The 24,264-nt window shown below is 51.7% G+C and overlaps 1 protein-coding gene across 1 annotated transcript in view; it reads right to left on the bottom strand.

The window, feature by feature from the left end:
• Positions 1-527: 527 nt before the first annotated feature.
• ST14 (ST14 transmembrane serine protease matriptase) overlaps positions 528-24,264 on the bottom strand; it is a 40,236-nt gene continuing 16,499 nt past the window's right edge. The window contains exons 2-19 of the mRNA XM_059185022.1: positions 18,213-18,372; positions 17,763-17,890; positions 17,452-17,522; positions 16,302-16,459; positions 16,039-16,074; positions 15,536-15,776; positions 13,564-13,703; positions 13,152-13,249; positions 12,329-12,438; positions 12,107-12,237; positions 10,670-10,774; positions 10,265-10,375; positions 10,050-10,163; positions 9,627-9,749; positions 8,611-8,797; positions 2,243-2,517; positions 1,327-1,463; positions 528-1,181 (exon numbers count right to left, since the gene is read on the bottom strand). Coding sequence (XP_059041005.1) covers positions 1,020-1,181; positions 1,327-1,463; positions 2,243-2,517; positions 8,611-8,797; positions 9,627-9,749; positions 10,050-10,163; positions 10,265-10,375; positions 10,670-10,774; positions 12,107-12,237; positions 12,329-12,438; positions 13,152-13,249; positions 13,564-13,703; positions 15,536-15,776; positions 16,039-16,074; positions 16,302-16,459; positions 17,452-17,522; positions 17,763-17,890; positions 18,213-18,372 — 2,487 coding nt within the window. The 3' untranslated portion in view covers positions 528-1,019. The remainder of the gene's footprint in view (positions 1,182-1,326; positions 1,464-2,242; positions 2,518-8,610; positions 8,798-9,626; positions 9,750-10,049; positions 10,164-10,264; positions 10,376-10,669; positions 10,775-12,106; positions 12,238-12,328; positions 12,439-13,151; positions 13,250-13,563; positions 13,704-15,535; positions 15,777-16,038; positions 16,075-16,301; positions 16,460-17,451; positions 17,523-17,762; positions 17,891-18,212; positions 18,373-24,264) is intronic.

Here is a 24,264-nt window from a genome sequence, read left to right as displayed (position 1 = left end):
TCTGTCAAATAAATAAATAAAATCTTAAAAAAAAAAAAAATCAAAGAAGGTATACTGGAAATGTGAGAACACTTAAGCAAGGCACCATCCTTCCTGCAAGGCTCAGGGACTATCATCGACAGCCTTGACATCATGCCTACCCTCATGTCTACGTGTACATGCACACACCGGTTCACAGAACTCATCTCCCTGCCTAAGGGAAAGCCGTACTTCCTCCTTTCTTCCTGGGACACAGCTCCTCCTTCTCCTCGGGCACCCAGGCTGGGCATACTGCACACCCTTCCCACCTCATGCCTCACTGCCAGGCGCCCTCTACCCTGCACACTCCTCCTTTCAGGGCACCAGGCCCTGCTCAGAAGCAAAACATAGTCCCTTGCTGTTCTGGAAAAGGCCACAGGGCACTGTGGCCTCTGCTCTTAGCCTGACTCCAGGGTGTGTGCTGATGCGGAATTTAAACCCAGTCTATGGCTTGCAACTGGAGCTGGGAGAAAGAGGAAGGAGAGTCCATCAAGTCCCGTGAGAAAAAATTTACCTAAAAACAAAGTTTACTCATACACACAAATACATACACTGAAGCCCACCCTAGGAGCTGTTAAAAATTCAAATCTTGGGCCCATCTGTCTTCCAGGGTCCTCCAGCCTTGGGTTTCCTGAAGAGTGTGACCCTAGGAGCCTACAGCGCCCCCACCAGCCCCACTGTAGGGGTCCCAACGCTCCTGTGTCAGACAGGCAGAGCGCAAAGATCTTCAAGAGGAGCCTCAGTCCAGTTTGGGACTGGAGGGAAAAGGCTGTGTCTTCGGGCTTGTGCCCCTTGGGACGGGCAATGTCCCCAGCTCCCATCTCCTGCTTCGGAGGCTGAGCGCGGAAAGAAGTTCTCCGAGCCGATTCACCCTCTCCAGAGTCCTGGGGATTCAGTTCACAGTCTGGGTTCTGAAGAGCTCAAGTCAGGGGTGCAGTTAGCGATCCTGTCCTTGGCCTGCAGGTGTGCACGTTGGGGTGGCCCGCCGATGGCCACTGCATCTACACCCCAGTCTGCTCTTTAATCCAGTCCCGAAATTCAGAGATCCTTGTGTACACGCCGGGCTTGTCCCTCTGAGCGCAGCCATCACCCCAGCTCACCACACCAGCCTGGAAAATCCGCCCGTCGGCTTCCACGCTGGACAGGGGGCCCCCGGAGTCGCCCTGCAGGGAGACCAGCGCCTCAGTGTGAGTGCCAGCCCCGCCTGCGCCCTCGCCTGCCAAATGGCGCCAGACCTCGGGCCCCGCCCCCTACCCCGAGCTCCGCCCCTTATCTCGCCCCGCCCCCCCACCCCCCGCGCGCGCACACCTGGCAGGCGTCCACGCCACCGCTGAGGTAGCCCACGCACATCATGCGGGGCGTGATCTGCTGCGGGAGCAGGCTCTCACAGGTCGTCTGGTTGATGACGCGGATCTCGCCCTTCTGCAGGATCAGCGCGCTTGTGCCTGGGTGGAAGGGGAGAAGTGAGCAAGCCGAGGCTGACCCGGGCCATGGCACCCCGACGGGCAGTGCAACGGACAGCGCCCCATTCCAGGAGCTCCCACGGCAGTGACCTCACTAGCAAATCTGCGGACACAACCCCAGTGCTCATGGCTGATATGCTCAAGGAACTGATGCCTCGCCTACTCGAGGGGACATCATGCAGCCCTGTGGATAACTGGGCGACAGGTGACAAGAAATCGGATGTTCGGCATGGGGACTGGGTGTGGAAAACAGGAAACAGAAGAGTGAGGGAAAGCACCACAGAGTGGCTCCAGGGCTGTGTTAAGGATGTAAAGCCTTATGTCAAGCTCCTTCTCGTCTTCCTCTCTCTATTCTATAGATTCTCCACAGTGTGCTGTGGTACGATTATAACTGATTTTTTTTTTTCCATTTACCATTTACCAGCTAAGGGCCTTCAGATGGAGGCAGAATGACTGAGGAGGCCAGGCTCCCCCCATAGGACCTGACATAGGCCCAGCTTGCCAGGCCTTTACATCACACAGGGCTCCCTCCAGTGTCCCTTCCGCTCACTGAGTACCATCTGGGAGGGTGTTTTATCTTCATTTTATAGGTGAAGAAACACACTCAGAGTTTAAGCAACAGCCAAGGCCACTCAGTTCAGTGGCATGGCCAGGCCTTCCACCCAGAGCCTAGCCTCCACTTCACTCCTGAACAACTTCAGCCTGCCAGGCAGAAGGTGATGGGACAGCCCAGTGGCCACCAGCCCCACCACCCCACTCACCTCCTTCCTGAGTGTGGCCCCAGCCCGTGACCCAGATAGCCTTGCCGGCAGGGAAGGTGTGTGAAGATTCCGGCAGGCAGATGGGCCTCACGGTGCTGCTGTACTCGGCCGGCTTCTCCAGCTCCAACACTGCAATGTCATAGTCGAAGGTGAAGTCATTGAAGAAGGGGTGGGTGATGATGCGCTTGAGCCCAAGTTCCTGCACCCCAGTGGCGCTGCGCTTGCTCTGGTCATGCAGGCCCAGGTAGGCGGTCCACATTTTGTGGTCAGAGTACCTGCGAGAAGAGCCCAGAGCGCTGCCTTGAGCCAAGCACTGACCTAGCCAAAGCCACCCACCACTGCGAGTCCGTGAGGGGGCCGTGGCTTCCATGTGGTTGCAGCCCTCCACCAAAACCACTGGTGTCCCCCACCAGAGCACTCAGCCCCCTTCACCTCCTTGTTTCATTTGATTACCAAAATAGATTTCTTAGCGACCTGATCTTTCACAGAAAGAAAATTACAGAACTCAGCACAAATACTTTAACACTTTAACAAATAACTAACCACTGTGCTAAAGTATTCTAAGAACAAAATGTATTCTTAAGTGTGTATTCTAAGAACAAAATGAATTGAAAAGCAGACTGAACTTCACCTATGTTGGCTGTTGGTAGTGAGACAAGTATAGCGATTCCGGAATGCATTGTGTATACTGGCGAACTGAACAAGTAAAGATAACACGCTGACATCGCTGGGAGCCAGTTTTTGGTGTGGGAAAAGGGAGCTACAAAGGGAGTAGGGCAGGAGGGAGTGCAATCAGAGGTAGCAATTAAAGCTCAGGATTTCCCCCATAAAATGGCTCCAAAGCAATGACATTCCCAATAACACCCAGAACTTGGTTTCTCTATATTCTTCTCCATTAAAAGGAACCAAGGCTCCCTGGAGAAATGGTTGATTTCAGGTCTGAAGCATGGAAGGCATGAAGTGACCTGGGAACATTTTGATTTACCAGAAGTAAGCAAGTGCTCCAACAATCATGGAGCCAGTTATCAGGACCATCCAAACATCAAAATAAACAACAGGATCAAAGCAGTACACATGCTGACTAATAGAAAAGGGGGAGGGGAATCCATGAGCCCATCTTGAATTCTAAAAAAGAATTTCAAAACTTTATAAGGACAGAAGGAAAGCTACTCTTTACAGAAAAACACCAGCTAATAAATACAGAAGAAGCAATATAATAAGAAATCGCATTTTGCATCTACCTAGGCAATAACGAACACCACCAAGAATCACTGATGGACACTAAAAGCGCTGGGTAAAAGATTGCCAAGAGGGCTGCTGGGGGGCTTAGTTGGTTAAACGTGCGAATCTTGATTTGGCTCAGGTCATGATCTCAGGGTCATGAGATCGAGCCCCACAACAGGCTCCACAAGGGACATGGAGCCTGCTTAAGATTCTCCCTCTCCCTTTGCCCCTCTCTTTCCCCCTCTCTCTCAGGGAGAGAGGGGTTGGAGGGAGTAGTCAGGCAACAAGATACTCACACTGATTCAGTGTCATTCAAGTGGAGGCACATTTATGATGGATGAAAGCCATGAACCCCACCTTAAGCAGGTGATCAGACTGTCCTCCCGGCCATTTCCACCAGTGGGCTGGGACACAGCATCACCCATGTAGTGTTTTCCAGAGGGAGGGAAAAAAGTTGAACTTAATTCTAACCATGAAAAAGCAATTAAAAAAAACACAAACTCAGAGACAGTCTGCAAAGTAACCAGCCTGGACTTTTCAAACATGTAATGCCATAAAAAATTTTAAAAAAAAGCTAAAATAAAGGCTTAGGGGAACTGTTCTAAGTTTAAGAGACTAAAGAAAACTAAGGACTACTACAGAGCACAACCCTTGACGGGGTCCTAAATTTTTTTTTTTAAAGCTCTGAAAGACAACATTGGGGACACAGGGGGACACCTGAAGCATGAAAGACATGCTGGCCACTAATACTGTGTCAACACTGTCGTTTCTAGAGGCGATCCCCATATTGTGAGTATGTGGGAAGCTCTCCTTGTTCTTGGGAGACAGGAGCCAGCCGAGGAGGCACTTAGGAGAGGGAAGTCATCATGGCTACACCCAACTCAGAGAGTTCAGAAAAACACGTGTATGTGTAGAGAAATAACAAATGTGGTAATATTCAACAGATAATGACTGTAGATAAAGGGTATGAGGAAATTCATTGTCATTTTCTTCTTTCATTATATTCGCAAATTTTTTGTAGGTTTGAAAACTTTTCAAAAAAACTGGGGAAAATATATCTTTAAAATAGAAAGTCTGCATGTAGGAGAAGGGCACGAAGGCCAGCTTCATTTTCTCTAACCTCTCAGGAAAGTCGAGAGGCTAATCAAGCGGCCAGTCCTAAAATGTCCAAGCAACGCTCCTTCCCTCCTCAGAGCTCTGAACCTTAGCCCCTCCTCCCTCTCTCTCGCCCCAAGCCTCTGAAGCCGAGTTCACCTGCCCTCCGCCAACCCCGCCCTCTGCTTAACCCGGCCCTGTGCTAATCCCACCCGCCGCTGACCCGGTCCTCCGATAGCCCCGCCCACCTCTAGCCCGGCCCTCTGCTAGCCCCGCCCTCCGCTAACCTGCGCCTCCATCCCCTCTTCTCGGTTCCTGCTACCGCCTCCCTGCAGAACCTCATACCCAGACAGTAGCAACAGCCGCCAAACCGTGTTTTTGCCTCTGGTCTCTCTTTTCCTTTTTTTTTTTTTTTAAAGATTTTATTTATTTATTTGACAGAGAGAGACACAACGAGAGAGGAAACACAAGCAGGGGGAGTGGGAGAGGGAGAAACAGGCACCCTGCTGAGCAGGGATTCCGGATGACCTGAGCCAAGGCAAATGCTTAATGACTGTGCCACCCAGACGCCCCTCCAGTCTCTCTTTTTTTTTTTTAAGATTTTATTTATTTATTTGACAGACAGAGATCACAAGTAGGCAGAGAGGCAGGCAGAGAGAGAGGAGGAAGCAGGCTCCCTGCTGAGCAGAGAGCCTGATGCGGGACTCGATCCCAGGACCCTGAGATCATGACCTGAGCCGAAGGCAGCGGCTTAACCACTGAGCCACCCAGGCACCTCCCTCCAGTTTCTTTTAGTCTGTTGCTGCCAGATGAAAAATTCCTGAAAACTTCTTTTGTGAGATCCGTCTTGAACAGCCTGAAGTGATTCCAAGACCTCCAGATCAGCCAGGCATTCTATATCTGCGTTATTCAGCCTTACCCTGACTTGTTCTCCCAACCATCTACAGTGTCCCAGGAATTGCATGAGACCCAACCTTCAAGTGTTCCCTGTACTCGGGGAAGGAGCCATGAACACCACCATGACAGCACAGTAGGGTGACCTCCAGAATGATGGGCAGCGGACTGTGGCAGAGTATCAGGTGGGGGGTGGGGAGTCAGGAGAGGAAGCATGTCACGAACAAGGCCCTGGAGCTCAAATGGACTTGGCTACTCAAATCCTGAGGGTGGGGGAGAAAGCAGCAAGATCACAGAGAGCCCAGGGAATGTGCAGATGCTCCCCAAAACTGAATATATGGAAGGAATGATGGTGGGACAGGAGACCGAGCTTGGAGAGATGTCACGGGCCAGAGAATGTGGCCATCTCGGTCATGTTACACCTTTTCTGTTTTATCCTGCAAGTTACCGCAAGCAAGGGGTTGCTGGGATCAGATGAGCTCTTTAGAAAGACCACACCCACATTGTGGGAGACGGATGGGCTGATCAGGTAGAGGGAACTGCGGCCACTAAGGCTGGGGAGTCAGGGCAGCTGCAAGGTGAGTGGGAAAGAGTACAGATGGTCTGGGATATTCAGCAGGCAAGGGCCAGTGGCTGAAAGGATGGGATGTGACAGGGCTGGGGGGACAGGATGGGGGAGTCATCATTCTCCCCTCTGGCACCATCTGTCCATGATCCCGTCACCTGCTGTAGACATTTCTTTGTCGCCTGGGTCCATGCTAAGTCCTGTGTCTCCCACCCCCTTGCCAGTCCCATTCACCCAGCAACCCCAGCCCCTCTTTCTCGAACCTTCCTCATTAAGCCTGCCATGGTGGTCTTTTCTCTCCAGTCTACATTCTTCAGTCTAGGACAGCTTTCAACTATATGAGCAGACTTAATCTCTAGTCATTGAAGGTACACACACTCACCAGCAACTGAGAGACCAGTTGTGAAGGTACACCCACAGAGGAGCCCGGGGACTGCGGGTGGTTGGGAGGGCGCTGGTGGTAGCCACACCAAGCTCTCTTCTCAGTGCTGACACGTCAAGTCATGCCATCCCCCAGGCAGCCCTTCAACGTAGGGCTGCCCATTTTTAGATGAGGACTGACTTGCCCAAGACCACACAGCTAATGAGTTGTGGACAGGACTGAACCCAGGCAGCCTCTACTCTTAACCATGGCCACACCCTGCAAGCACCTGCCAACTCAGAAATGTGTCCAAAGTAACTGCACTCCAGATCCTTGCACACTTCACACCCACCTGCCTCGGCTCACACCCTTCTTTGTCTGGAAGGTCTGCGTCACCTCGTCCAGTTGCAAACACTCTCATGTTTCAACACTCATATCAGACACCCCTGCTCACAGAAGCACTCCTAAGTCTCCCACCCCCGCCCCAGGGGGGAGGGGGTGGGAATTCTTAACTCCCACATGCTGGGCCCAGGTAACTTACCCAACTCCCACACAGCACTTGCCATGTGCTCATGTACGTGTGTGTGCACAAGCATGGGTCACGTATCTCGTCTCCCCAGCCTGGGAAGCCTGGGAAGTGTGGGGAAGAAGGCTTACTCATCTCTGTCCCCAATGCTAGTAACAGCATGAGGTGTCGAATGCATTCACTGCATTATTATTTCATGGAAGACTGATGATCAAGAGAAAATGAAGGGGGGCGCCTGGGTGGCTCAGTGGGTTAAAGCCTCTGCCTTCGGCTCAGGTCACGGTCCCAGGGTCCTGGGTTCAAGCCCGCATCGGGCTCTCTGCTCAGCAGGGAGCCTGCTTCTTCCTCCCTCTCTTTGCCTGCCTCTCTGCCTACTTGTGATCTCTCTCTGTCAAATAAATAAATAAAATCTTTAAAAAAAAAAAAAAAAAGAAAGAAAGAAAAAGAAAATGAAGGAAGAGGAAATGAGAGAGTGATGAAGCAAGAGAAAGAGGGAGAAGGAATGGAGGGGATGGGGACCACACATGGAGATCCTGGCTTGCCCTGCTAAGGGTCTAGAAGCAGTGGGATTGCAGTAACACAGGATACGGAGGGCCCCAGCTTCGCTGTTCCCTGCTAACAGGATTCCCAGGGTGAGGGTGGGGGAGAGTGTCTCATTCCAGCCCTGGGCCAGGGAAAATAGAAGATGAGCCTAGAACTCCTGGTAGGGCCAGAACGCATGGAAGTGGCTGAAAAGAACAAAAGAATGGGGTCAGATCAGAGGGACACAGGAGCTACACTGGAAGAGAGGGCAATGGTTAAATCTGGAACAATCCAAGCAACGAAGTCACGTCACGGCACTGGATTACAACCCGAAGAAACGTGAATACGTGTGCGCCCATACGAATATAAATAGCTAAGTAAACAAATAAATGGAAGAGAAGGGACAAAGCTTCCTCACAGAAGAATTCCACATTGGCTCGCTTCCAAAAAATAAAGAAAGGGGGACTTCACCGTGAGGCAGCCTGGCAAACACTCCCTCAACCAGCTGAGAAGGATTGACGTTACCAGTGATAAGTCAGGCTGGTGTCCTGTGCCCTGTGACAGCATGTGATATTCCTTCCAAACACCCAGAGGCGCAGTCTGAGCAGAACAAGAACATCAGACAAATCCAGATGCGGGGCACTCTACAGGACACCTGGCCTCCAGCCTGACAAGATCACAAAAACAAAGACGGACCAACAAGCTCCAATAAGCCAAGTGCACTGTGTGCCCAGCGCAGAGCTCAGGGTTCCAGGAGCACATGCTTGTTACTCTCAGGGCCCCAAGGGTAAGAGCTCACAGGGAGTCTGCACCGGGCACAAACTGACCACGCACGCCTGGGACCCGGCATACCCGGGCTTGAGTCTAACAGTGCCGCTCCCAGCGGCACACTCATGAGCACAGGTCCTGACCTCCGTGAACCCCCGCTTCTTTAAAATGGGGACGTAACAGGACCCATCTAACCGGGCTGTAGGAGAGGCACTACGATACTGCTTTACAGAGAGAGAGGGAGTACGTAACAAGGGTCTGTTTTCATGATTACTGTTATTAAGCCCCATCCCGGGGTGTCTGCCACTCAGCCCGATCCGGTCCCAGTGCCATCCGCTCCGGCAAGACTTATATACAGGCGGCTTTCCGAGCCCAGAAAACCCAAAGAGAACCCCTCCCACCCAGCGGCCCACCTGAAATCTCTCTCATCGATGAAGCAGTGAGCTGCCGACACCATCCAGTTGGGAGAGATGATCGAAGCCCCGCACACGTGGCCCTGGCTTTGGACGTGGAGGCTGACCTGCCAGGGCCACTCACCTTCGTCTGCATTCGTGCCGCCAACCACCCGAGACTGCCTGGTGAATGACCGCAGCCCACAGTCTGGGAGGTGCAGAAAACGCACAGGTCAAAGTCAAGGTGGGGCACCAGTCTCCCAGCCCACCCCAGGCTCAGCAATAGGCCATGTGAGGCAGTCGCCTTTGCGTGGGACCCCCTACAAATATCTTCTAGACTCAGAGATCCCACTGATGGTCCCCGGCCCCTCTCCCTGCTTCCAAACCCAAAACCCTTGCACTCCCTGCTCCCCATCCGTGCCCAAATGCATTTAGAGGTCTTCCGACATCTGCTGGTTTGCTCGGATTTGATTTGAGTGTCATTTGCCTAGATTTCCTTGCTGACTGCTGACAGGCACAGCTCCCAGGAAAGAGCGGATAGGCGACGTGAAGTCAGAAACTGGCCATAGCTGGGCTCAGATATAACCTCAGGCCAATGCTTCTGAAATACACACGAGGCCACAAACTGATGCATGGGTGCAGTGGTGAAACCTGCCAGCTGCTCAGGTAGGCCATGTCCTCTCTCCTCCAGGCAAGATGGCCAGGTCCACAGGGCAGGGGCCAGCCCAGCACATCAGCCAGGACATCAGCTCTGCCACAGAGGTGCTGACATGCTGGTGGCCACCAGCCCTGCCTCCAGGACCACAGTGCCTCTCTGCCAGTCAGCAAAATCATCCTTTCCCCCAGACAGATACACCCTCTCACCAGGGCAGAGCTGGATGAGTGAGATACTGGCATGATTTCCACCTCTGTGTGTGCCTTGCACAGTGAACAACCTGCACAACATGTATGCAGTGAACAACTGCATACATTTCTACCTCTATGTGTGCCTTACACAGTGAACAACCTGCACAACAGTATGCAGCAGCCCTGCTCACCACAATCCTTCTCATCTGAGCCGTCGCTACAGTCCTTCTTCCCATCACACTCGGGGTTTCTCTTGCTCAAACAGAGCCCATTGTGGCAGCGATAGGTGTGTTTGGTGCAGGCAACAGTTCTCACTGTTCAAGAAGGAGTCCAAGGGGCAGGGAATCAATTCCTCTGCAGCACCCAACCAGAAACCTGATGACCCATCTTCCTGATGCCCCTCATCAAGCCTGTCCCATCCTTCCACACTCATGCCTATGTCCTCCCAGCCTCGCCAAAGGCTCTCCACCTTCCGGAAGATTCTCCCCCCCACTGACGCGTTTTCTCATCACATTTCACATCTAGGGTGGTGTGTGTTTATTAAATTTGGGACACCCTGAGATGTGAGTGTGCTCACAGCTGCTTCCTTCCTTCCTGCTCCCACCAGGTCTCACCGAGGTCACACATGGCCTCATCGGAACCATCGCCACAGTTGTCAGTCCCGTCACACTGCTGGTTCTGGGGGAGGCACTTCCCATTGCCACACCTGAAGGTCTGAGCTGGACAGCCTGGGGGCAGGATGCACCAACAACATTCAGCAGCTGCTCTACGATGCCCCCTGCTGAGGGTGGGCCAAGGGGTGGCCCAGGCAGCCCCACCCCACACTCACTGCACTCCAGCTCGTCGCTGTTGTCCCCACAGTCATTGACGCTGTCACACAACCAGAAGAGGGGCTTGCAAAGCTTGTTCTTGCACATGAATTGGTAGGTGGCGTTGCATTCTGATGGGAACAAGGGGCCACAGTCAGCGGGGCTCTGAGCCCTCGCTCTGACATCAGTCACTGCTCACTGCTTCCCATAGAAGCAGGGGCGACCAGAGAGCTGCCCAGGGACCCCCTTTCCTGCTGGGGGGAGACAGCTCTTTGGCGCCCTGGTGCCCCCGCTATGGAAGCTGAGCCGGGCACTGCAGAAACACTCCACTGCCCACTGAAACAGAAGGCCAGCCTCCCAAACAGCAGAGGGGGGCATGGGGCATGAGGTCTAAATGGGTCACCGCGCAGGCAGAGGGGACTCACGGCAGTTGAGCTCGTCGCTGTAGTCCGTGCAGTCAGCCCAGCCGTCACAGCGCAGCTCGTTCCGGATACACCTCCCGGTGTTACACATGAACTTGCCCGGGCATGCTGCAGGGGAGATGGCAGGCCTCAAGTCCACGAGCACCAGCCCTCCCTCCCATGCTGGCTGCCCTCCACCTACAGCTGCCCCAGGAGGGCCAGCCACAGACCCACAGTGAGGGGCCCCTCCTGACCGCCAGCAATCAAACCCCAGGGAGCTGCAGAATGGAGATAGGCTGGCTGGGTGTGCACTCAGTTCTCCTGCCCCGTGTCCTTGGCCAGCCACATCCCCCCGAGTGCCAGGTTCCCCTTGCTGGTCATGGACCTAGCTTGGCAAATAGATGATACAGGTGTCCTACCCAAGTGTCAAATGGCAGCCCAAGGGCGCCTGGGTGGCTCAGTGGGTTAAAGCCTCTGCCTTCAGCTCAGGTCATGATCCCAGGGTCCTGGGATCGAGCCCCACATCGGGCTCTCTGCTCAGCGGGGAGCCTGCTTCCTCCCCTCTCTCTCTGCCTGCCTCTCTGCCTACTTGTGATCTCTGTCAAATAAATAAATATAATCTTTAAAAAAAAAAAAAAAGGCAGCCCAAGATTTCCATAATTCTAAGGTTGTTCTCACATTTCCGTGTTTCTGAAATTGGAAGGTATCTGCCACCTGACGTTGTGGGGCTGGTGACAGAGCTGCGGGTAGGTGGGGGTGAGTCTGTCCCGGAAGGTGGGGCCTTCACCTGCGGGCTGGCCCTGTTGCTGGCCAAGTAGACTCCAGGTGGTGAGTCAGGCCGGTGCATTCTAACTTAAATTTGGATTCTCGTGTAGAGTTAAAAGCTCTCCCAAAAGGTTACTCTCTGATGTGGGGCCAAAACAAAAAGTCCCTGTGGATAGGGACCGGCTGGTCTGCACACAGCAGGCCGGGAAACTAAAAGCCACAGAAACGGCCACATCTCTTATGTAGATAGAGATGGCAGAATTTTCAGAGCCCCGAGTTGCTCGTGTGATGATTCCTGCCCCAGGATTTTCTCACGTGTCTCAGAACTACTATGCTATTCCCCAATGTCTTTGTGGCTAAAAGGCCACAAAGACAAGCATGGATTCCCGGAGGTGTGGTCCTGCTGAAACACAGGGACAGATGGCCCCAAGGAACCTGGGGGGCCCTTGGGCTCCAGTGCCTCTCACAGGGACTCGAGGGCACAGCCTGTAGCAGCATTCACTGTTCACCTTTGTCAAGAAATGCATTTATGGCAGTCTTCCCTTTTATTCCTCCAAAAGGCACCTGAGGATATGCACCCTGCGTTCTCGGGATCTCAGAATCAGGGGAGCACAATACTGGGAAGATACAGAACACAGGGGTCATCGCTGGCCGGTCCCTCCAGCCAGGTTCCTCCTTCTAGAGACGTGTACTCACGGTCACTGGAATCGTAGGAGAGGTACTCGGCCAGGAAACCCGTGTCGGTGTAGGACTGATCAGAGTGGAAGCGCACAGTGATCCTGCTGCTCTTGCTGGTGACCACGAACTGTGGCCTCTCTCCGCAGTACCTATGGGGACCATGGTCAGAGGTAAGAGGGGGATCCGGAGGGGCTTGGGGCACCCCTCCCCTTCCAGCTCCAGCCACTCCAGGGCACTTACTTCTCCCCGTTGACCTCCACGTAGTCCTTGGGGCAGGATCCTGGGGGAATGTTGGGCTCCACCAAGTAGAAAAGCTTGAAGAGCACTTTCACATTTTGGTTGTTGGGCACCTAAGAAGGGAGATGCTGCTGGGGGTCTGCTGCGTCCTTCCTTCCTCCTAAACCCAGTGCTGCTGGCCACGGGCACTGGGGGGACCATGGCACATGGCACAGTCACTGCGCTTTTCTCTCTACCACCCGCATTGGCAATACGGAACACACAGCAGGAGGGACTCGAGTTAGACCTTTGGAAGAACTTCTGGACTCAGAGGCAAGAAAAACCAGAGGTCCTCCCGGCATCACCGAAGAAAGGAAAGAGAGCGGGTCTCTGACTTGGAGGGAGTGAGCGGGAGCCCCAGGCAGCAAGACTCCCGTCCACTGCCATCCAGCAAGTGCTTTCTCCACGCACACTCTGCGACTTCACCTCTGAGAGGCAGACACCCTTCTCTGCTTCTCCCTTACTCTCCCTTCACCCAGGAGCAAGCTGAGGCCTGACAGGTGAAGCACCGGCCCGAGGTCCCTCAGGCAGGCACCGGTCAAGAACTAGGATTTGAGTCTGCGGGGGCGTTACGGTCGAGGTCGGCCCTCCCCGACCCTGCCCCACCCTTCCCCACCCTGCAACGCTTTAGACACATCCCCACCTGGGGATGGGCTGGTCAGGGAGCCCATCTCCCTCTCCTTGCCCTTCCTCACTTGCCTTCCTGGAGTGTCCCCTCTTCCCTCCCCCTGGAGCCCCCCTCCCTCCCTCCACCTTCTGCTCTCACGGGCACCCTACAGCCTCCTACCTGGATGTCCCACGTGCAGTTCATGTTGGGCGGGTAGTGGCCTGGATAGTAGGGGCTGCTAAATGTCCCGTGGGTGCCACGTAGAGAGCCTCCACAGCCTGACAGGAAAGGCAGGAGAAAGGCTCGAGGACCCGGGGGCCCTGGCGGAGCCGGCCCGCCCATCTCTCACGCTACACGCGAGGGCACCCGTGCGCTCCGCAGCCCGTTGCTGGAAGGCCTCAGTGCGGGGAGCCCGACACTTTACGGAGGGTTCCCCACCCACACGAGAGGCCAAAGGCCCCACAGCTTAAGCTGCCAACCTCTGTCACTGACCCGGGTCGGTTCACCCACCGAAGGCTTTGGCCTGGGCTTCGTGGGCGCGGGCCAGCCCCTCAGACCCATCCTTCCTCTGCCCTGCCGTGCCCCTCCTTACTGCTCAGCTTGGACAGCTGGGAGAACGTGGCCTCAAAGCCAGGATGTCGGCGCTCGGTGTTGGTGATCAGCGTGACAAGCAGGACGTTCTGGGAGGAGAGGAAGGTCAGGTTGTAGGAGGGCGGGTAGGTGCCACACAGCCTGTGGGGGCAGAAAGGGCATGTGTTACTGACAGCATCAAGAAGCCCGGCGTCCTGGAACCCTGGTCTCGTCCACAAAAGGCAGAGGGCAGGGTCACTTCAAAGCTCCTCCCTGCATACACGACCTCAGTAAGGATTTAGTTGTAAGACTGTCTTTTCAACACACAGCAAAAACTCTGCCACCTCGAATGCCTGACCACAGAAGATCCATTCAGCTATGGGTTAACTAAGAACAGTAACAGTAACAGCACCGACGCCACCTAGGAACAGAACATGCACTCAGTGTTCTTCCTAACAGCTCTACTAAGTAAATACTAAAATCCCCCCTTTCCAGACAAGGAAACTGAGGCACAGAGAGGAGAAGTAGCTTGCCCAAGGATCCACAGTGACTAAGTGGTGGGGCTGGACACAAACCTCAGGCCCCCGGCTCCCTGACGTACGCAGCCAAGGACAGTGTCCCTCTGCCCTCACACGAGAATGCCACGTTACACAACCACCACAAATGACAGAAGCACGCTTACTGATTCAGAAAGAGCACCAGGACATGCTTCAGTTTTAAGAAGCAGAGAGCAAAACCACACGAGCCCTCTGATCCCATTTTTACATCACACACAAACATTGCCGTGCACAGGAAAACGCATGGAGAAACGTACATCGCAAGGCTCACAACGACTCCTTCTAGAGAGTGAGACCGTGACTGAGATCCGTGCTCTCTGTGCACACCGATTTCCCAGTTCTTCCCTTCAGAGCCACATGCTGATTTTGTTGTACGATTCATAAACGAGAGAGGGGATAAACCTTACAGGAAAAGGAGCCCTGGCTGCTGAGCTGTGGCGGCAGATGGTTCTATCCTGTCCGGAGCCGGAATTCTAGCCGATTCTTTATCACAGAACATCTGCCGTGCTCATTTCCGCAGACAGCGAGGGAAGGCTGTGGCCCACTGAGTCAGGGAGAGCTGAGGAGGGGGCGGCCCACCCCCACCCACAGCGCTGTGCGAGGCACGCTCCATCCAGGCCAGGGACAGGGGGGCTGCGGGTGGCCCCACGACCTCAGCATATACAACGCCTCCTTATTTCCTGTGGTCCTGATGCTCTGGCCGCAGGCTGGGGCCTTGCTGGCTCTGGCGACACTGCCCCTCCCGGGACTAGGCAATTACCAGAGAGAGTCAAAAGTCACCCCTGCACAAGCCTTCCACGTACAGACCCCTCAATCCAGAGCCCACATACCCCAACACCCTCCTCCATGGGGCTCTCCCCCCCAGGTGACTGTCCACTAGCCCACATCACGCCACAACCAGGTACCAGACAGCTAGAGATGGCCTTGTGTTGTGCCCCAGAACCCACTGGAATTCTTTGAACCAGCCAATCCTAAACCTGCCTACACGGCCTGGCCTGGCCTTTCCCAGAAACCATGACAAGGCCTCTCACCCGTTTCCACCCCCTCCGCCTGCTCTGCCTCTCCTGACTCTGGGGACTCTGTGGCCCTGCACCTGGGGACTGTCCCTCCTCTTGCAAACAGTCAGAACAAACTAACTTTTCAATGGGCAGCCATCTCCTGAGCCATCACCCTCAACATAAGTGAGTCTAATAAAGTGGGGTCTGCACCTCCACTCTGGCGAGGAAAGGAATCACACCCAGCTCACCGGCACCGAGGGGCCACTGAGTGCTCCTCACCCCGACCATGACTGATGAAACTGCCTCTGAGCTGCTCTGCTGATCCCTATAGCCTGGAAAGTGCCCAGGGGCCTCGAGTCCCACAGTCCATCTCCGACCCACGCTAGGCTTTCCTCTGCGGAAAGCCCCCAGCCCACCTCTGCACCCCTGGGACACTCACTGCACCACAGCACGGGGCTCCACGGGGCTCAGGGTGTCATACACCATGACCAGGTCACTGCCACGGTCGTCACAGGACGCGACATCAAAGCTGTGGAAGGTGAGGCTCAGCACGGAATCGGCATCCCCCCGCAGGGTCCACTGGCAGCGGGCCCGAGCCGGGTACGGGCTGTCAGGGAAGCCGGGCGTGGTGAAGCGGGTCAGCTCCCCGCTCCGGGCGTGCAGGGCGAAGCTGCAGCTGTCTGTGTGGGAGACAGAGAGGCTGTGGGGGTAGCGCTGGGCACAGCTGGCAGGGGTGAGCCACCCAGGCCTTCCCTGGTGGGGCCATCAGGCCTCGCCCCTCTGAGATGTCCCAGGCTTCCCTGGATCTGGAGACACGGAAGAGGGGGCTTCTCGTGGCCTGGGAGAGGGGGATGTGTGCGTGTGTGATTTGGGGGACCCCCGTGACTGAGGGGCATCTGGCCACATCCCTCCTCTTCTCTGGGAGGAGGGCACGATACTTACTGTCCTGGGCGGTCTGTACTGTTCTGGGGTCAGTGGCTAAAGAACAAGGAGAATAAAGTATTTACTGACGCGGTCAATTTCCTCATTCCTGCTTCCTTATTCCCCGAGAGGGAGGTGCCGGGCCGGCAGGCAGGCCGTCTTCCCTTCCGCGCACTGGCTGGGCAGTGCTGCTCCCACGACCGTCCCCCCAGCAGTCCAGGGCTGGCCCTGCTCCTCCAAAGACAGGCCCAACACAGGCTCACTCCTAGCATCCCTGTACTCACGGAAGGCCACCACGGAGGTCAGCACGAAGGAGCTGAGGGCGCGGGCGCGGGGCGGCAGAGTGACCACGCGCTCCTCGGCCATGGCGCGCTCGGCCTCCTCCACCAGGTACTTGGGGATGCTGAACTCGGACCAGTAGTAGGCGATGATGCTGCCCTCGCTGGGGGAGAGGGGCGAGCCTGAGGTGCTGGGGCGGGGGGCCCTGGGCATACCACCCGTCCTCACACTCTCCCCGATGCCGGGCACAGACGGGACAGCTCAGGCCCCCAAGAAGACCGTCCTCCAGGCGGGGGCCCACCCCGGATTCTTTTATGCTTCCCCACCTTTTGATTCCTTAAGCCCGAGATCGTGCCCCTTCACCCTCTCCTCTCACGTCTGGCACCCGTCCAGCCGTGCTGCGGGGCCGGATCGGGTTTAGGACTTGGGAAAACGGCCCTGGGTCGTGGACTCGGCTCTCCCACTAGCTTGGGCACCCTGAGTAACAAATTCTGGAGTCTGTCTCCTCATCTTGGAGAGGGGGTGATGCCACCTGCCGCACAGCATTCATAAGGATTAAATTAAACTGACAAAATCAAAAGCACTTTTGAGATAAAGTCTATTTTTAAAAAAGCGTGTTGGGGGCGCCTGGGTGGCTCAGTGGGTTAAGCCGCTGCCTTCGGCTCAGGTCATGATCTCAGGGTCCTGGGGTCGAGTCCCGCATTGGGCTCTCTGCTCAGCAGGGAGCCTGCTTCCCCTCTCTCTCTCTCTGTCTGCCTCTCCGTCTACTTGTGATTTCTCTCTATCAAATAAATAAATAAAATCTTTAAAAAAATAAAAATAAAAATAAAATTAAATTAAAAAGCGTGTTGAAGGCGGGTGAGCAAGGAAAACATGAAGGCTCGCGGACGCCTTCCAAAGCCCTATTTGGAAAAGGAATGAACGGTCACCACCATTACTGAGCGGCTTCTGTGGCAGACATGCCGTCTCATTCACCCGTATTGTCCTGGCAATGCCCCCGTGGTTACCCCTGCCCGGGAGACAGCCTGACGCAGTGTGTGCTGAGGGAGGAACGGGCCGGGCGCCGTGCTCCCCGAGCCAGACCCCGCAGTCTGTTGGCTACCCCCAACCGCCACCACACAGCACCGACCCCAAAGCCTCCTCCCCAGCACCCACCTGAAGGCAGTCACCGCCGACTCCTTGTGGTAGGGGCCCAGGGATGGCACCCCACTGTATAGCACCTTCAGCTGAGGGAAGGAGAGAAGGCTCACAGCAGGCCAGAGAGAGGCAACAATCCCCGCTCCGTCCCACGCCAAGTCCACTCTGCTCCCTCCCTCCGGGGATCTGGGCCCCCTTCCCTGGTGTCTGGAAGCCTGAGCCACCTGCAATCTGGGAGGAAGGGGAGCCGTGCCCTCCAGGTTGGGTGATGGTGGGGGTGCCAGGGTGGACAGCAGGGACAGGGCTCCCTTCCCAGGGGCCGGACTCACCGCTTCCTTCACCTTGTTGGCCAGGTTTGCAAACTCCGTGGAGTTGGAGTTCTCATAGGCATCCAGAAAGTTCTCATTTGTGATCCTCAAGTAGCCATTGAAGACCTTCTGAACTCGCACATTCCGGTCTATAGGAGACCAGAGAAGGAGGGTGGTCAGAGGAAGTGACACCGTCACCCCCACGGTCCTCAAGCTGCCCTCAGCTACCCTCGGGGAGCAAAGGCCAGGAGGGGCCAGGGCACACATGGGCCTCTGGGCCAGCACTTGTCCCTTATGGCCTCAAAGAACCAGGGGAGGCAGAGCCCTGGACCCTTCCCCACAGCCCCCCGCTGCACCCTCCATTTCCTCCCTCCTGTCCACAACCAATGGCCCCCGCCCCTGTCCACTGAGAAGGGAGGTACAGCCACGCCCACATCACCCACCCCAGAGCCAAGCCCCGGCTTTACTCACACTGGAAGTGCCACACCAGGAAACAAGCCACGAGAGAAAGCAAGAATAAGCCAACCAGCACGGTCACCAGCACCACCCAACGCTTTGGGCCCCGCTTCTCAACCTTCTTGGTGTTGTTGACTGGCAAGAACTCCACGCCTTCCTCAATGCCATTCATGCTCTGAACAGAGAAAGGCAACACAGCTCAGACACACTCCCTCACCTCAGCAGCCTCCCCGCCCTGCTCCGGGAAGCATGATTATCCATCCCAAGGTCCAGCTTGGGGAAAAGGGCAAGGAGAAAGGAGAAGTGGCCTTCTCATCCATGCATCCCCATGTCTGGGCAGCGCCACACAGGTATTGCTTAAGGACTGGTAGTTTAAAGGAAAATCAAACAAAGAGGCTGTCTAAACCCAGTCATGGAGGCTCTCCACTTACATGGAGGCTCCGCACTTACAGTGTGGGGAGAAGAGGCCGAGCCAGGGACCACCACCATGTCAGCTTCTCCAGGCAGCCCCTCCCCCGGGCTGACACAGCCCTGGGGTGTGGTGTAGGGGGCCCCTACAGATTCAGTCCCCACCGATCATGGAGGGGGTTGGTGTTTGGAAGCCTGACACCAGGCTTGGTGTCAGGTATGGGCCAGGAGCCCATGGGCCACACAGAGACTGTACACCCTACCCAGTGGCCTTGCTCTGCCAATGTTTAACCAGCCCAAAGTAAAAAGGCAGTCGACCCTGGCCGCCCTGCCACGCCCCTGTGGAAGCAGCCACTCTGTTTCTCGCCTCAGGTGTCCTGGTCCGGAAACTCAAGGTGATGCAAGGCCAGGTCTCTACTAGAATCACACCCATGCTCACCCTAAGAGCAGGAAAAGCAAAACTTCCCACAAATAGGACGATGGCTTACCTAGGCTCCTCCTGGCCAGGGGCTCCCGAGGAAGACAGGAGTGTGACTGTGGCAGGTGGGTGTCCACAGGCACATGGTGACAGAAAGACAAGCTCTCCAGGCACTCTAACACACACTCTATCTGCCCGAAATCCCGGAGAGGAGCCCTGGCCTTCCAGCTTTAGCTACCTCAGACCCACTCCAAAGGGGTATGTGCTAAAAGCAACAGCCCCATCCCCAAATTCCACAGATGAGGTCATGTTAACAGTTTCCAGATGTGGTTCTGGTGTCCACCTCGGGCTCTCCATGATGTGCTTGAACTGATATTTCTTGATTTGTCACATCATCTGTTAACTTCACCATTCAAAGAGTCTCCCCATTCCTGCCACCCTGGATACTATATTTCTGTTTCATCATTGGTTATTTTTGTGACTTTAATATTGCATACAGAAACACACCCCATAGCTAACTCTACTTTGGTAATCATACTGCAATACACAAACATACCAAATCAACATGTCCTAGACCTTAAATTTACACAATGCTCTATGTCAATTATATCTCAATAAAATAAATTTTTAAAAAGGAAAGAAACACAGCCCAGAGGCAACCACTTAAAATGCTTTTGTGATCTGCTTATTGTGGAATTCATCTCCATATTCCTAAATACCACTATCTCTTGATTCATCTATTTGAAATACAAGCATCTGACTTCCTATTACGATAATGTGAAATTCAATATCCTTCTTTCTCTTTGTCTCGCCCATCCTCCCAATAGTTTTAGGGCTACAGTTTTTGTTTTTGTTTTATATCCATACTCTATATTTTCATTACAGCTGACCCTTGGAGGGTTAGGGGTATCCACCTCCTACACAATCAAAAATCCACATGTAACTTTTGACTCCATCAAAACCACTCACAGCCCACTGTTGACAGGAAGGCTTACTGATTAACACATATTTTGTATGTTATATGTATTACATACTGTACAATACATATAAGCTGGAGAAAAATGTTAAGAAAATCTTAAGAGAAAATACATTTATAGTGCCATACTGTATTTATCAAAAAAAGAAAACCCCACATATAAGTGGGACCACACAATTCAAACCCCTGTTTTTCAGAAGTCAATTATATTAGTCTTTGAAAATATTGTTCACAATTGTTTCCTTCCCAGTACAACGAATTTGTTTCTCCTACTGCAAAATTGATTTACTTGGGTGGGGTTATTTTGAACATATACCCAGGTGTTTCTGTACAATCTAAGAGCTCTGTAATACTCTTCTAATCTTCCACATATAAAGTCTGTCAAATAACCTCCCACTTCATTTTTTCATGAGCGCTTCCCTCCGACAGCCCTCTGCCCTTTCCTATAGCTAGTGTCTGGAACTTCCTTCAGCCTCACCCTGGGAATTTCCTTCTTCTCCTTCTTGTGTTAAAACCCCTATTTCCTGAATTCCATGTCTTCTTTTTTCTTGGCTTACTTCATTTTGGTGGAATACATACTTCAGTAGCTTCCCAAGAGGGAAAATTTCTGAGACTTTCCATGTTTCTGAGTATTTTAACTCTGTACTCACATTTTCTCATAGTTTAGCTGGGTATAAAACTATAGGTTTCAAATAATTTTCACTTAAAATTTTGAAGGCTCTATTATTTTGTAGCTTCCAATTTTGCCTTTGAGAAATAACATAAAGTACAAATCATTATTTCTTATTCATAATTTGTTATCCTTCTCTGAAAGCTTTGAGAATGTGCTTTGAATTGGGTCATTAAATTTCACTGTGCTGTGTTCTCTCCACCTGCTCCTTGAATTTGGAAATTTGTATCAGTCTGAGAAACTTTCTTGTACAGGCATACCTTGTTTTATTGTGCTTCGCTTTACTGCACTTCACAGATAATGCACTTTTTTACAAATTGAAGCTTTGTGGCACCATGTGTCAAGCAAGTCTAGGAGTGCCACTTTTTCAGCAGCATTTACTCATGCCCAGATTCCGTGCCATGTTTTGCTAATTCTCACAATATTTCAAACTCTTTCATTATTAGATCTGTTATGGTGATCTGTGATCAGTGATTACAACTCTCTGAAAGCTCAGATGATGTTTGACATTTATGAGTAATAAAGTATTTTAAAAATTAAGGCATATACTTTTTTTAGACATAATGAACACTTAATAGATTACAGTATAGTGTAAACATAACTTTTATAAGCACTAGGAAACCAAAAAATTCACTTCACTTGCTTTATTATGACATTTGCTTTATTGCAGTGACCTGGAATTGAACCCACAATATCTCCCAAGGATGCCTGTATTATTTCTTAAATTATGTCTTCCCCTTCATTTTTTCTAGTCTTTCTCCAATTCCCGATAATTGATCCTCTACTTATCCTTTCTCTGCTATTGGTTTTTTTCTAAGTAATCTCTACACCCAACACGGGGCTCAAACTCATAACCCCAAGATCAAGAGTCATATGTTCTACCAACTAAGCCAGCCAGGCACCCCCATCTCACTGTTTTTGAACTTTTCCAATGAGTTTTTCTTTTCTGCTGTTAACTTATTTCCAAGGGTTCTTTCTTGTTCTCTGAATTTTCTTCTTTCTTGTTCTCTGAATTTTGAATGCAAAATCTTCTCATCTTTATATTGCTATTGAGTACCTTTTCTCTGTTTCTTACTTTCTTTTTCATGTTGAAGACTTCCCTCAAATGCCTCAGGGTGTTTGGTTGTTCACCCATATTTAGGAATGAGGTCCTAAAGGCAGTTGGGAAGCTCTGTGTGTGTGGTTTGCCACCAGCAGCTTCACTGTAGGCTACAATTAAGTGGCTAACCAGAATTTTTTTTTCACTAGACACTCCCAACTGTTAAGCTCTATCTTTTCTATGGAATGGTTTAATTGTTCCTGAGAATAATTTTCTAATCTCCTGGATAGACCAATTTAAGCCCAGCCATTGGCATTCTGAAACACATGAGAGAATAAGCCCTTGATTATTTTTCACCCCTCACTACAGCCTTCCTCTGTACCTAGTGTCCTCAAATTGATGGAAATCAATTTCCCATCCCTTATGGGGGACTAGTGGGGTAGGGGTATGTTTGTTTGGGATCAAAGTGGGGATCTGGGAATTTCTAACAATGCCCATCCCTAGTTCTCCTCTATCTCATAGCCTGAGCCCAACTCCTGAACCTGGACAGGAGTTTATCAAAGAATACTGTAAGAATATTTCCAAGAGCTAAAGAGAGGCACATATCTTTAAACCCAAAGGGCTCATTGAATAGTAAGAAAGATACATGAAAAAGCATGCTTAACCACACATATCACAATGAAATTTCAGGACACCAAGGATAGAGGAAATCCTTTGCATCTCTCCCTGGTGTTTCCCCCCCCCCCTCTCATATTTTACATTTCTTTGTCATTTGGTTCTATTCTGGGATTTTTTAAACTTACTCTTGTGAACCTTCTATGGAATTTTAAAATAGCTTCATTGACATATAGTTGACATAAAATAAACTGTACATTTTTAAAGTGTGCAATTTTTGGCATATATATATACAGCCATGAAACCATCACCACAATCAAGATAATAAGCATATCTGTCATCTTCAAGTTTCCTCCTGGCCCTTCCCTCCCATTCCTCTCTGATTCCCTTTCCAGTCCCAAAGCAACCACTTAACCTGCTTCCTATCAGCGAAGATTAATTGGCTTTCTTCCAGAACTTTATAAAAATGGAATTATACAGCATGTACTCCTTATTGTCTGGCTTCTTTTACTCAGCACAATATTTTGAGATTCAGCCACGATATTAGGTTTATTATGTTAACAGTGCATTCCTTCGTATTCTTGAGAGGTATCCCACTATATGTACATACAACGATTTGTTTACTTCTTCATCTGTTGATGAACATTTGGGGTGTTTCTAATTTGAGGCTATTCCAAATAAAGCTGCTATAAACATTCCTGTACAAATCCTCGTACTGGTACATGCTTTCATTTCTTTTGGATAGATACCTATGAGAGGAAGGGAGCAAGTTTGCATGACTGGTGTATTTTTAACTTTGTAAGAAGCCACCCAACTGTTTCCCAAAGAGACTACATCATTTTACATTCCCATCAGCAGTGTACGAGGACTCCCATTGTCCACATCCTATCCAACATTTGGTATGGTCAATCTTTCTCATTTCAGCCATTCTAATAGATGTATAGTAGCATCTCACTGTGGTCTTATGTTGCTTTTCCCTGATGACTAACGATGTTGAGCATCTTTTCATGTGCTTAAATTGCCATCTGTTTTTCTTCTTTGGAGAAGTGTCTTTTCGAATTTCTTCCCTAGTTTTTTAAAATTGGTTTGCTTAGCTTCACATTACTCAGTTTTGAGAGTTCCTTCCATATATTCTGGATACGAGTCTTTTCACAGATACATAATTTGCAAAGATTCTCCTCCGAGTCTGCAGCTTGTATTTTCATTCTCTTAACAGGGTCTTTTGAAGAAGAGATTTTCATTTTGATGACATTCAATTTGTCAAGGTTTTCTTTTATGGATTGTGATTTTGGTGCTGTAACTAAGAAATCTTTGCCTAATCCAAAACAACAAAGATATTCTCCTATGTTTTATTCCAATATGTTTAGGCTCACATTTGGACCTATAATGCATTCTGAAATAAAAACTTTTTTTATTTTTTTTAAGATTTTATTTATTTATTTGACAGACTGAGATCACAAATAGGCAGAGAGGCAGGCAGAGAGAGAGGGGGAAGCAGGCCCAATATGGGGCTCGATCCCAGGACCCTGAGATCACAACCCGAGCCAAAGGTAGAGGCTCAATGCACTGAGCCACCCAAGTGCTGGAAATAAAAAATTTTTTATTTGGTGCAAGGTATGGATGAAAGTTACTTTTCTTTCTTTGTTTCTTTCTTTCCTTTTTCATATGGATATCCAATTGTTCCACTATAATTTGTTGCACAGACCATCCTTTGTCTGCTGAGTTGCCTTTGCATCTTTATCAAAAATCAGTTGTCCAAGGGGCATCTGACTGGCTGTTGGTAGAGCATGCAACTTTTGATCTCAGGGTCGTGAGTTCAAGCTCCATGTTGGGGACAGAGCTTACTTAGAAATTTTTTTCTTAGGGGTGCCTAAGAAAAAAGGGTGGCTCAGCGGGTTAAGCCTCGGCTTTCGGCTCAGTTCATGATCTCAGGGTCCTGGG

This window comes from Mustela lutreola, chromosome 1 (assembly GCF_030435805.1).
Source record: "Mustela lutreola isolate mMusLut2 chromosome 1, mMusLut2.pri, whole genome shotgun sequence".
In the NCBI taxonomy this organism is placed as follows: domain Eukaryota; kingdom Metazoa; phylum Chordata; class Mammalia; order Carnivora; family Mustelidae; genus Mustela; species Mustela lutreola.
This window is presented reverse-complemented; position numbering and strand designations above follow the sequence as displayed.